The 15,743-nt window shown below is 44.5% G+C and overlaps 1 protein-coding gene across 2 annotated transcripts in view; it reads right to left on the reverse strand.

The window, feature by feature from the left end:
* LOC143988567 (phospholipid scramblase 2-like) overlaps positions 1 to 15,743 on the reverse strand; it is a 64,177-nt gene that overhangs the window by 12,057 nt on the left and 36,377 nt on the right. For both annotated transcript variants that reach the window (XM_077488243.1, XM_077488242.1), the window contains 2 exons: positions 11,771 to 11,916; positions 8,599 to 8,641 (listed from right to left, as the gene is read on the reverse strand). In XM_077488243.1, coding sequence (XP_077344369.1) covers positions 8,599 to 8,641; positions 11,771 to 11,916 — 189 coding nt within the window. The remainder of the gene's footprint in view (positions 1 to 8,598; positions 8,642 to 11,770; positions 11,917 to 15,743) is intronic.

A 15,743-nucleotide genomic window follows, 5' to 3' on the forward strand; every position in this document is an offset into this window, starting at 1 on the left:
GATCCTTAGGAACATTTGAACTCAAAGTGAGATGGTGGAAACTCCCGAAACTAGTTTGTATCCTAGAGTCACTGTGGAGAAAGCCCATCTGTCCTGAGTTTCCCTCTGCCAGACTTCTGCAAAATGTAGAAATCTTCCCCGCCCCCTCACCTTGGCGAGAGGAGATGCCTCTTCATGAAGAGGTCTTAGTATTCTGCTATGAAGTCTTGCGGCTCCAGGTCTTCCTTTGAGCCTGACCCTGCGATTTTCCCACTGGACTGTCACTACTGCCTAGAGGTGGATGCGCTTGGTGCAGGAGAGAGTGTTTAAATTAAGGACGTTTATACTTTGACTAGCAAAGTTACTTACCGGTATCTGTTTTTCTGGGAAATCTTCCAGGACAGCACACCTGAGAGATGAGAGGCTTTCCTACAGGAAACAATCGACAGCTGTTTTAAGTCCCCACCCTTCCCCTTGATCCTCAGTTTGTAGAGAAGTAACTCCTGAACCAGGTTCACAAGAGAAAGCATTCCTCATAGGCACTCACCTTCTAGTGTTCTACAATTTTCCCTCCTCTAACGGGCGGGAAGTAGGCCGGCCGTCCTGGAAGATTTCCCAGAAAGACAGCTACCGGTAAGTAACTGGTACCTTTCTCAAGTCATCTTCCAGGACGGCACACCTGAGAGGATAAGCAAGTACCTCAGGGTGGGGCCACTGCAAGACCCTCTTGGCGAACCTTGGTTCTGCAGTGAGCTTTACCTCCACTCTATATGCTTGATGAAGGTATCTTAGCTGGATCATGCGTCTGATCTGCAGATTTTCTCCACATATGTCCCTGCCTTTTCCTCTTCGGATGCAGTATCTAGGTGGAATGAGCTCTTAAAGAGGGAAATAAAACTGCAAAAAAATAAATAAATAAAAAAAAAAAAAGAAGGGGGGGGAGCCTGACAACTTTTTTGTTCTTTTGTCCTTACGTCAGCAAAGTCTAAAGGGAAGCCTACTTAATGGTAATGGATTAACAGAAGCTCGATACCTGGGTTTAAGGCATGCCCAATCTATGCCTTTACTTACGCCTGAGAGCCTACTTTAGGAGATTAAAGTCCCTAGCAGGAGTAGACTACCCATATTGCTACGTTTAGTTTTGCTAGAAGGGCGAAATGAAGGCCATGCACTGAGCCGAAACCTATTTGATCGGGTATGCATCTTTATACTTCATCCTCAGGCCCCAATACTCCTCTGAACATAACTCTATAAGTTCTTACTAAAGAGGGCGATTCATTATCCCCGTCCTCCAGTGTCCCATAACCCTACTGGGCTTCAACCCTAGGAAATGGTTCTGGCATCCCAGAATGTAAGGGGTCGCGGCTTTCTGACATGCAACATCTGCAGCCAGAACTCCTGGCCGCTTCATGGAAAAGAAGGCTGAAATATAAAAAGGTGATACATGCATTATTAATATCACAAATAAAAAAAGATCATAGATTGTGGGCACAGCACAATAGATTTGGACAGAAAGGACACAAGCATAAACAATGTTGTGTACCTGAGTGTGACTAGCTAAACCGATATATCAAAATTTGGGAAGAGACCCAAATCTGAACCTCAGTGTAGACAAACAGTCCTCGCAGTCTGGTTTTCTGATGTGCTGGCAAGATGTAAAAACATTAAGACACAAGCAAACCCTAAATGCTGCGTATTTCTGAAGTGCAACTAGCTAGGTCACAACTGATATATATATATATATATATATATATATATATATATATAATATAAATACAGAAAGCACAGGGACCCCCTTTACTGTTGTGTTTTAGTGATGTACAGCAAAACAAGGCTATAAATATAAGACAGAAAGACCCAAACTTCTATGTTGCATATTTCTGACAAAGCACCAAATACAGTTATAAGATCAATATGAACACCAACTCCCCTATTGTACATTTCTGCTATGCCACAGGGTAAAATATGGAACACAAGACAATCCTTTCCGTTATGCAGTTCTGTAGTGTAGTTCAGATAGAACCAACACAGAGAAAGGACACAAGCAACCTGCAGCATTGTGTTTTTCTGAAGAGCAGTAAGGCAAGGCAATATGAAACAAAGCACCAACAAGCTTCAATCTTGAGTATTTCTGCTGTGAAACATCATAAAAACAAACAGACATTGAGGAAAAAAAAAAAAAAAAAAAGACAGCCTTTACAGTTGCAATCTTTGTGGTCTGCTGCAAAATAAGACAATAACGCCATGATGAGTATTCCCTGCTGCGTAGTAAAACCTCAACCAGAAGGGACAGATAGGCTTAGGGCTCCTACACCCATGCGACCCAACCTGCGACTTGGGACTGCAAGACGCATGAGAAGTCATACACTATGGCTTCCAATGGGTACCATTCGTGTCTGTGCGACTCCAGCAGTCCAATTCCTGGATCCACAGACCTAAAGATTACACAGGTCGCAGGGAAAAAAATAGCAATTTTCAGGTCAAACAAGTGAGGGGTCCCCAATGCTGTGACTCCCTGGAGGAGTGCAGCCAACAAGTCCCTGCTGTGTATCCCTAAGATGCAGAAAGGTAGATCAATGAGAAACACCGCTCCCTGCTGTGCCTGATATACAAACGATAAGGCAGTAAATATAGGACATACAGGACACAAACATTCAATCTTTGTGTATGTCTGATGTGTAGCAATATAACAATACTGAGCAGAGATAACACCATCCTCAAAGCATCTCAGCTGAGCAGCAAAAAAAATAAATAAATAATAATTTGCAAAAAGACAAACAACCTTCACTGTTGTGTCCTTTCTGATATGCTGCCAATAAGGCAGTATATGCAAGACATAAAAAGGACAGACAACCTTCAATCTTGTATATGTGTGATGTGCAACAATATAATAATTCTGAATAGATAGCACATCCATATTGAAGTGATTTGGCCTTGCGACTCAACATGTCAAATCGCATGGATAAAGGCAGTATAGTATATGTACTACCCCTGGCAGGGGGTCAATTTGTATTTCTGCTATGTATCCCAACAAATCCAAACCATCAATTTTCACTGCTGCCTTTCTGATAAGGCAGTAATACAGGACACAACCCCACAGACCTCAATCTTGTATATGTCTGATGTGCAACAATAAAACTCTAAATAGAGATAGCACATCCATATTGAAAGGATTTGTCATGCGACTCAACATGTCAAATCGCATGCTTAAACTCGGCAGCCATTGCTCTTAGTAGCACTGTCTGAATCGGCACAACGTCACTTTGCGGTGCTGCACCAATTACCAAAGGCAGTATATGTACTACAAAAATCAACACAAAACTCCAGCGCCAAGATTTTTTGGTCTTATGCTGGCCATACACCATACAGTTCTCCTCTATGGATCTCTTCCAGATCTACCAAAAACCACACAATATGAGGCTAAATCTAAACATCTTCAATGTGTGTGCAATCGAACAGGCCCTTGTACCACACAGCTGAAGGCAAACCCAAAGGAAATTGAATAAGAAAATTGCACGGTGTATGGCCAGCTTTATTGGAGACACCTATCAAAGTCAGATTAAACACTAGTGATTCCGAGTGGTATCCAGTGCAGCTGAAAAAAAAAAAAAAAAAAAAAAAAAAAAAACACTTTGAGAGGTTCACATGAATACAATTGAAAATCAGTGCTCAGTGGAACTCAACATAAATACAACCAATTAAAAATATCACATTTAATCAAAAGAGAAGCACAGAGGTAAAATCATTAATATCCAGCACAACTGTGAGGGATGTACTTATTGCACAGTCAAGTAAAAATCCAAAAGTAGGAATAAAGCAAAAGTAATAGTACACTGTGCCGCCTTCCTTCAGGAAACAAGGGGTTAACTCTCAGCTATAGATCTATTAACAGGTAGCCAAAGCATAGAGGACTCATAGTTCCATGTTGCAGTAACTTGCCAATTCACTTATCGCAGGCTGCTGTCCACATAAAAAAACATGTGCACTGTTTTAATCTCAAATTGGGATTACCAGGGATCAGACAGCGCTGTGCCAAGAAATTCACCAAAGTACCTCTATGCAAGATAAGCGGCGTCCTATAGTGTATGTCCAGGAGACATCGGGTTGGCAAATGGAGCTCCCGTTCGGAAGGAAAGGGTGGTCAGTGAAGCTCAATAAATTGCCGCGACGACCGTGACAAAGTGCAGGCACGCGAAACATGTCAGTCACGGTCGTCACAGCAACTTATTGAGCTTCACTGACCGCCCTTTCCTTCCGAACGGGAGCTCCATTTTCCGAACGGTAGTGGTTGTCTTTTTCCAGTCATTCCCGGCGACTCAGGCTTCTCCCCTCTTCACCACGCGGCAGGCGTCATGGGATGCCAACCCAAGGTCTCCCGGACATACACTATAGGACGCCACTCATCGTGAATAGAGGTACTCTGGTGACTGTCTTGGCGCAGCGCTGTCTGATCCCTGGTCATCTCAACTTGAGATTAAAACAGCGCACATGTTTATGTGGACAACAGCCTGCGATAAGTGAATTGCCAAGTTACTGCAACATGGAACTACAAGTCCTCTATGCTTTGGCTACATGTTAATAGATCTATAGCCGAGAGTTAACCCCTTGTTTCCTGAAGGAAGGCAACAGTGTACTATTACTTTATTCCTACTTTTGGATTTTTATTTGACTGTGCAATAAGTACATACCTCACAGTTGTGCTGGATATTAATGATTTTACCTCTGTGCTTCTCTTGATTAAATGTGATATTTTTAATTAATTAATTGTATTTATGTTGAGTTCCACTGAGCGCTGATTTTTAATTGTATAGTATATGTACTACTCCTAGCCCAGGTTCAATTTGCAACAAATCAGGACCATCAAACTTCACTGCTGCCTTTCTGATAAGTAACCAACAAGGCAGTAATACAGGACACAAAGCCCCACATACAGACCTCAATCTTGTGTATGTCTGATGTGCAGCAATATAACCATTATGAGCAGAGATGTCACAAGACTCAATGATGTGCATTCCTACTGTGCAGCACAAAACCAGAAAGTACAGACCACCTACACGGTTGTATTTTTCTGATCTGTAGCCAAAACAAAGCAGTACTTTTAGGATATAAATGACAGCAAACAAGCTTCAGTGCATTCAGAGATGTCACAAATCTATGTGTATTTCTGCTGTGCCACAAAAACATCCCAGCAAGGACAAACCTTCACTACTGAGGTCTACTGGTGTGCAGCCAAGGAGGGGTCATGGTGTATCCCTTTATGAAATAACCAACAGGGGCAATTTCATAGGCATAGCCTGGGCTGTAGATACTAAACCTTAACCACCAGTGAAGAACAAATCCTAAAATGGTTGGAGACCCTACTATAGTAGTTGTTGTCCTACCTTACCTCCATAGACTGAGCATACGCTAGCCAGCTCATACCCAGGTGGGGGCTGATTAGCAACTAAAGTCTCAATGAGCCCAGCCCTAGAGACTAAATTTAAGACAGCCTTTAGAAGAGGTGGTTACCAATTTAGCCTGGGGGTAAATAGCTACTTGCAGGCTTCAAACAAGCAATCATGTAGCTCTTGCATAGGTTTGCACAGAAAATACTCAATTAAAAAGGATGTAGGAAGCAATCTATGGTAAATCACCTTTAGATCTGCCACTGAGTGGATTGTAGCCCAAACCAACAAAAGTTCTTACCTCCTACACTATAATATAACCACAGTGTAAAGGTGGAGTGGGAGGTTGGAGCTTATGAAAGTTACCTATAGCAAGCAACCCCCAAAAAGGCAAATCTGTCACAAGGGAACCCCTACTGTGCCACACAGAAGCTTGTTCCCTGCCCATCGTTGAATGTTAGGTCAGCTATTAACCATCTTGAAGCAACTTCAGATTCCTAGCAGCTGGGCTAATAGGGCTGGTAACCTAGTGCACCTGCTGACCAGTAGAGCTTCTGAATCCACTAATCACTGCCCAATTAATAACTTCTTCAGTGGTATACCTGGCCTGTAAGTAAATTTTTGTATCTACCAGGTCCCCTCTGTACGCTATATTCATCCCAACTAATGTACCACAACTGGGCATGTAGGGAGAGGCTGGCAACCTACTGTTGCAATAACCACAGTGTCTCTGCTGTAAAAGGGAGCTGTGGCTGGTGGTTTTAGCAGTAGCGTCTGGGCTATTTGTATCCCGACCCCAGGTTCTGCACTGCACCAGTCAGTATACACACAGAGAAAAAGGGAGAAAATGTCTTTCCTCTTTGCCATCTGAGGTGGTTTAGGCACACTTGTTCCTCTGCACCACCTGTCCACCATACAGCGTCTCCGATGTAAGAGGGAGCTGCGGCTGGTGATTTAAGCTAAAAGTTTCTGGGCTATTTGAATCCACACCCCAGGGGAGATTATCTTAAAATTCCCAGAAACCCTCTGGCTTGAATTGGGGCTTTTGCAGCTAAATTCCCAAAGCAAAGGAAAGGACTCACCGTTGACGCCGCACCCTCTCCAGCAGCCCACGCGAGCTACCGGTGGCCCAGGAGTCTGAGCCACGATCCCCCTGGAAAGAACCGATGGCCAGCACCCCCGTCTGAACAGACACCTGGACAGGTAAGGAGGGGAGCAAGGATAATGGCCCCTGAAGTTCTGGGTACACCACTGTACCCAGGGTCCTTCAGCTCTCAGGGGGGCTCTTCCAATTTCTGCTGCCCCCCCCTGAGGAAAAGATAGGGGTAACCCCCCAGGAAGGATAAGAATATCCTACCAGACCAAGAGGCTTCCTAAGCTTGTGGTCCGGCTCCTGGGGGGGGGGGGGGGGGGCACCAGCCCCAGGCTTCAGGTCATTTGGGGAAAAACAAAAACAACAAAAAAAAAAAAAAAATAACAGTTTCGCTGTGTAGGGAGAAACACATTCAAAAACTGAGGATCAAGGGGAAGGGTGGGGACTTAAAACAGCTGTTGACTGACTGTTTCCTGTAGGGAGGAGCCTCATCTCAGGTGTGCCATCCTGGAAGATGACTTGAGAAAAGTATTTTCCACTGGAAATTGTCTGGATTATTTTTGCAAGTCGCCAAATAGTCGCTCCCTGTGAAATGAAATGATTAACAGGAATGCCAACTTTTTATCCGTTGGATCCTTTAGCATTTGTGCATTGTCCACTGAACAAGTTAAACTTTTAGTTACACTGGAAATAGCATCTACTGCTGGAACTTTCCATTTCTTGGTGAATTTTTCCTCCATAAGATAGAGAAATGAGAATCTCTTTGGAGGGAGAAAATGCTTATCCGGATTATCCCATTCGGTATAAATAAGCTTCTCTACTACTGCGTGGACTGGAGACGCACACACTGGTTGTGAAGGTTTCAAGGAACCCAAAGGAGAAACCAGACGTTCATTTGACTGTTAGGGGTAGCATGAAAGTGGAGCGAACCAAGTCTGTAAGGATTTGTACCTCAGCTTGTGAAGCTGAAACTTCAACTGTTTCCTCCGCAGGGGAGTAATCCGTTTGTTTTTCCCCATCCGTTTGAGGGTAATACCTCATCCTGTCCCCACTGTTACTCTGGTAAGGGGTTTAGAGCGGGAGAGGGTTCTAGCACGCATCTTATCCCTTTTAATGGGGGATGCGATTAAAGACTCTAATCTTCCTTCTAAGCCCTGCAGGGCAGAGGAAAATGCATCTTCAGTCACGTATACAGGGGCTGAAGTGTGAGAAGCAGTTGCACCACCAATTGCTTCGAATGACTCACCCTGGCTTGCGATTTCGGGTATCTCCGGAGAGGATGACCATGTGAGAAATGTCTGGAGTTCCCAGCGCCTGAGGGTGGTTTTGGCTTGCTGCAGGATACTGCTGTAACCAGACAGATCCAAACTTCACCCATCACGGCGGGCAGCGTGGTTAAACCTTCAAAAGACTGGAGCCCTTTTAATAGGGGTTCCACTCCTTTGGACCATATATACACCACCCCTCAGGACAGCTTTAGGTAATGTAGCAAGACCAAAAAAAAAAAAAAAAAAAAGAAGTCCTGGTTCCTAGGGTCCAGCCCTCAAAGGAGCGTTAAAGGCAAAACCTCCTATGAGAGGCCCGGGTACCATCCTGGAGCTGCAGTGGCGGGGTGGATCTGGTTGTGGAGGCTTTTTAAATCCAGCATGGATCCCTCCTGGAGCTCCGCAGAGCACATCTTCACTCGTGCCAACACCTTTAGACACTGGTGAAAAACTGCAGTACTCCTGGAAGGAGGAGGCGGTGTTATATAGGGGAGTCAACTTCCTGTATTGGGTGTGCCAGTGTCAACACCTGGAGATAGCTATAACCCACTACGTAAATACTCAAGTCTGTGTCCTATGATGTACGATAAAGAAAAACACTGCGTGTAGGTTCCCCATAGCTGATCTCACTTGCTCCTGCAGTTCAACGTAAACCAACCACCAACACCAGGCTATATGTCTATACTGTAGTTTTGTTCATGCAACAGTACTGATAACCAGCTGGAATTTATCAATTCATCTTTTTCACTTTGATGGCCAAATGCTGCTAAGCTAACAATTAAAAACGTTTGCGGTGGAGTGGTACAGGTTTGAACTTTCCGAGGGTTTAACAGTTCGCTCAAACCAGTATTAACCCAATAAAGTTGATTAAGCATACCTTCCAATAGCTCCACTTGTTGATGGACAAGTAGTTGATCGATCTGCAACAAAAAAATAGAGAATAAAATATAATCCCTATTACAACTATACAAGGCAAAATGTATTAGTACATTTAATGACTTAGTTTGTGAGCATCAGGAATGCAATAATGACTGAGCCCTTACTAGACTCCAAATCTTTTACCAAACATGTTTATCTGAAGAGATGCATCTGGTCAGAGCCGCCTTTTTTGGGCTAGAACATCTGCCAGGTTCTTTGTTGCTGTCCAAGCAGGGTGGATTTAAATGAGGTAGACTTAAATATCATTAGTAAATAAAATAGGATTTTTGTACTCACTGTAAAATCCTTTTCTCTGAAGTTCATTGATGGACACAGCATCTTGACCTTAGGGTTATAATTGCCCCTTTAGGAGAGGACCAGGCAGAAAGTGTTAAGAGCAACACTTGCATAGTACTCCCTAGGGGCTGGTCCTACTGGCTATAACCCCTCACACTACAGCTCAGTCCGTCAAAAGCAGTAAAAACATAAATAGGAGGGGTGGGTGCTGTGTCAGTCAATGAACTTCAGAGAAAAGGGAGTACAAAAATCCTATTTTCACTTTCGCTCATTGACAAACAGCACCTTCACCGCAAGGGGACAAAAAAAAAAAATATAAATACATTTTCCTTTCAGTTTAGGCCGATACGCATTCTTCTACATTTCCTCCTCCCCCCCCCCCCAAATAAAAAAATAAAACCCACGCAATAAGCGATTGATTTCTTTGCGCAAAAGTTATAGCTAGCGTTTACAAAATAGGGGATAGTTTTATGGCATTTTTTTTTTTAAATGGCGGCGATCAGCGATTTTTATCGTGACATTATGGCAGACACAGACATTTGACACATTTTTGGGACCAGTCATTTATACCAGTGGACAGCAACCCTGTCCTCAGCACCCATTAACAGGCCAGGTTTGCATAATAACTGAAATACATCACAGGCGATATAATTTGCTGCTCAGCAGTTGCAGTATTCTAGTCTGCATCTCCAAAGGTAAAACATAAAACCTGGCTTGTTAGTGGGCCCTGAGGACAGGGTTGCTGTCCACTGGTATAAAATGACTGTTATACAAATGCACAGATTCCTGTGTAAATGACACTGGCAGTGAAGGGGTTAACCACTAGTTGGCAGTGTATGGGTTAATTGTGTGTTTCTGTTTCTAACTGTGGGGGGCGTGGCTTTGTATGACACATCACGGATCTCCGCTTCGATCACAGGGAGCAGAGATCAGCGACACTGTCACTAGGCAGAGCGGGGAGATGTTTGTTTACATTAGCATCTCCCCGTTCGCCTCACGGAGAGGAAGATCACGGGTATCCCCGCGGAAATTGAGTCTGCGGGACCAGCCTCATGGAGCTTGTCGCAGCCGTGCCCGCCTCTTAAAGGGAAAATGCGATTCTGCCTGTACAAGCCCTTCTGCCGACGTATATTGGCGTGAGGCGGCTAAAAGAGTAACTCATCTGTCCCGCAGTGGCTCCTCCTCTGACCCACTGTTGACTCAGACAGTCCCATTCACTTTAATGGGATGGCTGGCGATGCAGCAGTGACACAAGGCGAGAGGATGCCCCGCTAACAGAGGCGGCCATGATGGATTTGAAATGGCAGGTGCTCTTTAAATGTAAGCACCGTTTCTTGCTGGTAGTTAGAATCTTTAAAGCGGGGTTCCACCCTAAAGTGGAACTTCCGCTGATCGGAACCCTCCCACCCTCCCGTGTCACAATTGGCACCTTTCAGGGGGGGAGTGGAGATACCCGTCAAAGACAGGTATTTACACCCACTTCCGGGCATAGACTCCCGTGGGAGTCTACGCCATTTCCTGTCCTGCCGCGCTGTCTGCTGGGACACACAGGGGTCTCAGAGACAGCGCTGACAATTCCTATTGCGCTGCGTGACTCGCGCATGCGCAGTAGGGAACCTGGAAGTGGAGCCGATTCGCTTCACTTCCTGATTCCCTCACCTAGAACGGTGGCGGCAGCAGCCGAGAGATCGATCGGCCTCGGCTGCCGGCATCGCTGGAACCCGGGAAAGGTGAGTGCCCATTTATTAAAAGTCAGCAGCTGTAGTATTTATACCTGCTGGCTTTTAATATTTTTTCTGTAGGTGGAATCCCTCTTTAATATTTGCAAACAAAACAAAGGATTCCCATTTAGAATAAACTATCAGGTTAATAAGACTGATATCAGAACCGATCAAGCATACAGTTTGTAGTGTACATAGATGACTATTCCTCATGGTTACTGTGAAATTGTGCGAATGCAGCGCATGTCATCTCAGCTTGCATTCATTGAACGAGTTTACCAAAAATGCAAATATTGCAGAATATACAGCCTAATGCTACATAACCAAGCTCCATTTCATGCTGAATAAATTATTAATGTAACAAAAGAAAACACCTTAGATCGGTTTTTATCAATTTTTAATAAAATACTTTTGGAGAACAAAAAAATAAAAATGTATATATAAAAAAAAAAAAAAAAAAAAAAAAAGGTACACAATATTTTCATTAGAGCTTAATTACAACACTTTTTACAATAATGCAAGGCAACATTCTATGTGTCACGGTGCCTTACCAACGGCACCCCATTGCACTTATACAGTATACTGTGGGGCGCCATAATGCACAGATCAGAGGATTTTGTTGGTGTGGTGCAGGAAGTCTGTAAGCAAAAGCTTCTCATCTGCAAATCAAAAAACAGGCTAGACTTAATAGTAATTGTTACTGCCATTTTGTGGGTGCCTAGTGCAAAAAGGGGGATTTTTGCAGGTTGAGTGGACCTCGAATGTTTCCTTCACTGCTGTCTGAAATTCTTTGTGATCCAAATGTAATGCGTAGCAAAACTAGAGGTTAAATATTACTATGAACAATAGGTTTAGCATTTTATGGAAATGTACTGACAACCGAATCAATGGGTGCTTATTAAGGGAAATTCTTTGAGACCATATGTTCAGTGGTAGCAGTACAGCACTGACCATGCACTATGACATATGTGGCAGTTTTCTTGAAGCTTGAGTGACTATATATGGAGAATTTTTTTTTTTTTTTTTTTTTTTTTTTTTACATTAAAAACAAACTTTTCCATAAAGAACAGAATGACACATGGAACTAGGACATGTGTAAATGAAACCACCTACCATACTCAAATATTCTAACCCTGGTGGGCAGTTTGGGTTTGCTGGAGGGGCTGGCATCCATGCAGATGACGGGCCACCTGGCCCCATTGGCTGACTTTGTACAGGAGGGCCTCCATATGGCCCATAGTTAGGTTGACCTGGAGGGCCTGTTGAAAGTAAAGTGTACAGTTACAGACAATGCCATACCAAATGAAAATAAGATTCTTGTTCATTAGATTTGTTTATACACCCATAACAAAAAATGGTTTTGTACCTCAGTTTTAAAATGTTAGCCACACATTCAGATTTTTTTAAGCCACAGGTACTTGGCATAAAATGTATATATTTTTTTTAAAGATCTATTAAAAAGCAGAAAAATAAAAAAATACCACACAGCAACCAGAGGATCCTCCTCTTCTCAGTCCCCCCGATGGTGCCCCAGGCCCCTCGCTCTTGCTGAGCACTCCCAGCTTGCTATGGGGCTTCTGAGCCGAGGTTCAGTGTGTCCATTCAAACAGAACTATGGCTACCCCCTCTCCCCTTATTGGCTCACTGGCTGCCAAATGGTACCTGCAGCTCTCCGCCAATGAGGAGTGTACCTGGAGAGCAGAGCAAAAAAAAAAAACACACAACCCCAATCCTGAAGCTTCCCTCCAACCACATTGCATATTTTATAGGCGATTCTGTACTTGCTAAATATCCTGCAGAAATCACTCTGCAGCATACCCCACTGAGTCTGGTTGCAACCATTTTAACTGTGGGCACCTGAGGCTGCCGTCTGTTCACTTCCTGGAATTTACACAGACGCACCTCCAGCTCATAGGTCCTCTGACTCATATCTCCAACCCCCCCCCCCCCTTCCCCTTTCCTCCCTGGTAAGCTCACGAGAGTGAGCTTTGTATGATGTCATAAGCCTAGGTTTTTACCAGACAAGATAACAGGAAGTAGGCTCTATAAAAAAGGAATTTGAGGGCAGAAAAAAAATAAAATAAAGTTTTACTACCCAAAGTTAAAACAGGGGCAGAAGATTTAATAGATGGAAAGTTGAGGAAAAAAAAAAAAAAAAACACACACCTGAAAGGGCTGCTTTAAGCTTGATAGAGCACGTGCGTGAAACACAGGAAGTGATCAGCTAATGGATCAATGAAATAGTTTATCTGCAGAATGGTAGTGCTACAAGAACTCACCATCTTTAGTCTAAAATTGACATCCAATTTAAAGCAGAGTTCCACCCAAAAATGGAAGCTCATCTTGTTCACACCCTTCCCCCTTTCGAAACCAGGTATCTGCTCCCACTTCTGGGGCAAGATTGCTGCAATCATGTGTGGCGATCTATGCAATGTCCAGCCCCTCCTCCTCCTCCGCCTTCTGGGAGACGCAGGTCCCAGATGGCAGCCGGACCATTCAGAAGTGCACACTTCTGAATGGTCCGGCTGCCATCTGGGACCTGCGTCTCCCAGAAGGCGGAGGAGGAGGAGGGGCTGGACATTGCATAGATCGCCACACATGATTGCAGCAATCTTGCCCCAAGGCTATGCGATACCCTTCATAAGGACGTTGGCGCCTGCACACGGAGCTGACGGACAGGTTGGCTTCGGGTGCTGACATCACCGGCTTCCTGGACAGGCAAGTGTCCTTATATTAAAAGTCAGCAGCTATAGTATCTGTAGCAGATTTTTTTTCTACCCAAGCTGGAAATCTTTCCAGTGCAAGTTACAATCCTGGAATGGCAGGATTGCTAATACTCACATTTGCTTGTGTCCTATACCACACTGTCAAACTACTAGTATCATAACTGATTACATGTGCAGCACCATTGCAGTTCCAGCTCAAGCAGAAGCAGTTTTCTTGGCTATAAAAAGGATAAGAGTTTAATTCTGCCTTAAGGCTGTCAGCAGATCAACCTCTACAAATTCAGCAGTGCCTAAAAATGGAGAGTATGAGCATGTGCAAGTATGTGCATGTGAGACCATGTATTACTGGATTGAAACCACTTCCTGCCCGGCCTATAGCAGAATGATGGCCGGGCAGTGGTTCAGTTATCCTGACCGGGCGTCAGGACATCCAGTATGATAACATGCCGGCGTGTGCCCGCAGCATGGCGATCAGTGCTGCAGTGTGTCACTGACGCACCGCATATCCGATCGTGGTAAGGAGCATCTGACAAAGGTTTGTGACCAATCATAGCGTGAACTAGGAAGTGCCTCGGTTTGCACTGACAGGGAGCCAATCGGTGGCTCCTCGCTGATAATCAGCCCAGCCCCAGCCCACCCAAGAGGTGCCACAATACCAATCAGTGCCCACCAGTAACACCTGTCAGCACCGACTCAGTGGTGCGCACCAGTGCCACCTGTCCATGCCCATCAATTCTACATATCAGTGCAGGAGAAAAAAAAAAAGCCCACACACTGTCAAGTTCCACACTGTACAGCTACAGACTAAGCATCACTCTGTCCATATTACAGATGTCATCCTTCATTTCATGAGCCCCCCCCCATTAAAGGCATTGCCAATAATACATTTGCTTTGTCTTCACTTGATGAGGCAAGACAGGAAATCTATGGCGAGTCTTTTAGTCTCATGAAACCATAACCTAATGGCATGGCTACATGTATCCATTACAAGACCTCCTCGCATTGGAAAAGGTTAGCTACTAATTATGGTGGTTTTCCTATTGTCCATTAAAGTCATTAGCTTGTAAAAGCACAGCACTATCACAGTCCAAATAGATAAGATTACAGTTTCACAACCACAGATCTGGTCTTGGAATGTTCTCTACATTTACAAAGTCATCAAAACGCATTGTACAGAAAAATATAGATTCTATTTTACACACACACACACACACACACACACACACACACAAACTGAGTTCATTGACAGAACCAGCCTTTATTCAGAACCATAGGGTTATATTGTCTTACAGGAGTAGGCAGAAACCCCCCAACACACACACACACACACACACACTAGATCGCAGCCCGCAGAACCTTCCATCCAAAAGCATCTGCAGATGCCAGCACATCCACCTTGTAAAATTCTGAATGTATGCACTGATGTCCAGGTGGTCGCCTTGAAAACTTGCGTCACCGATGCCCAATGACGGAAGGCCCAGGAGGCACTCAGCGCCTGAGCAGAGTGTGCCTTCAACGGGAAGGGGGGGAACCCGACCCTTAATAGAAAAGGCCTGAGTCACGGTCTGTCTGATCCACCCAAAATTGTAACCGAGGAAGCAGATAGCCCCTTCTTTTGTCCGTCTGATCATGAACAGCGAGTCCGACGTTCAAAAAGACTCAGTGGCCGCCAAATACACCCTGATCGCCCGTACCACATCTAAAAAGGTGTGCAAGGAAAATGCCCTTGGATGTTGTGGCCTGGGACACAGAAGGCAACACAACGCCTTCATTTAAATGGAAATCAGAGACAGCCTTTGGAAGGGATGAAGGACAAGGATGAAGGACAAGGATGAAGCACCACCTTGCCTTTATGAAATCACCAGGTAGGGCGTGCAACAGAATAGCGCCAACTCACACCCTGCGAGCAGAAGTAATAGCCACCAAGAAGGCCACCTTCTGCAATAGCCTGAGCAAGGGAATTTGAATATTTTCAAACAGAGGCTTCTGTAGAACCAAAAACCTACCAGATTAAAGTCAGATTGCGCTAGTGGAACCAGATGTCGCACTCCCTGAATGAAGGTACACCCAGGGAATGCAAAGGCAGGGAGCATATAAATAAAACCGCCAAGGAAGACTCCTGGCCCTTGAAAGTACTCAAGGCCAAATCCTTTTCAACGTCCCTCTGAAGAAAAGTCTAAATTCGAGCCACCGAAAAGGAACGTGGGTGAAACCCCAACTCACACCATGAAATGTGCGCTTTCCACGCCTGATGACATACCTTCCTGGAAGTAGACTTCTTAGCTTTGAGTAGTGTCGGAATCACTGACGCAGATGAGCCCCTATCCTTCAACAGCCATGCCATTGAGGGTGGAAGATCA

Source organism: Lithobates pipiens, unplaced genomic scaffold (genome assembly GCF_037356315.1).
Source record: "Lithobates pipiens isolate NorthernLeopardFrog02 unplaced genomic scaffold, aLitPip1_a1.2 Scaffold_18, whole genome shotgun sequence".
NCBI lineage: Eukaryota > Metazoa > Chordata > Amphibia > Anura > Ranidae > Lithobates > Lithobates pipiens.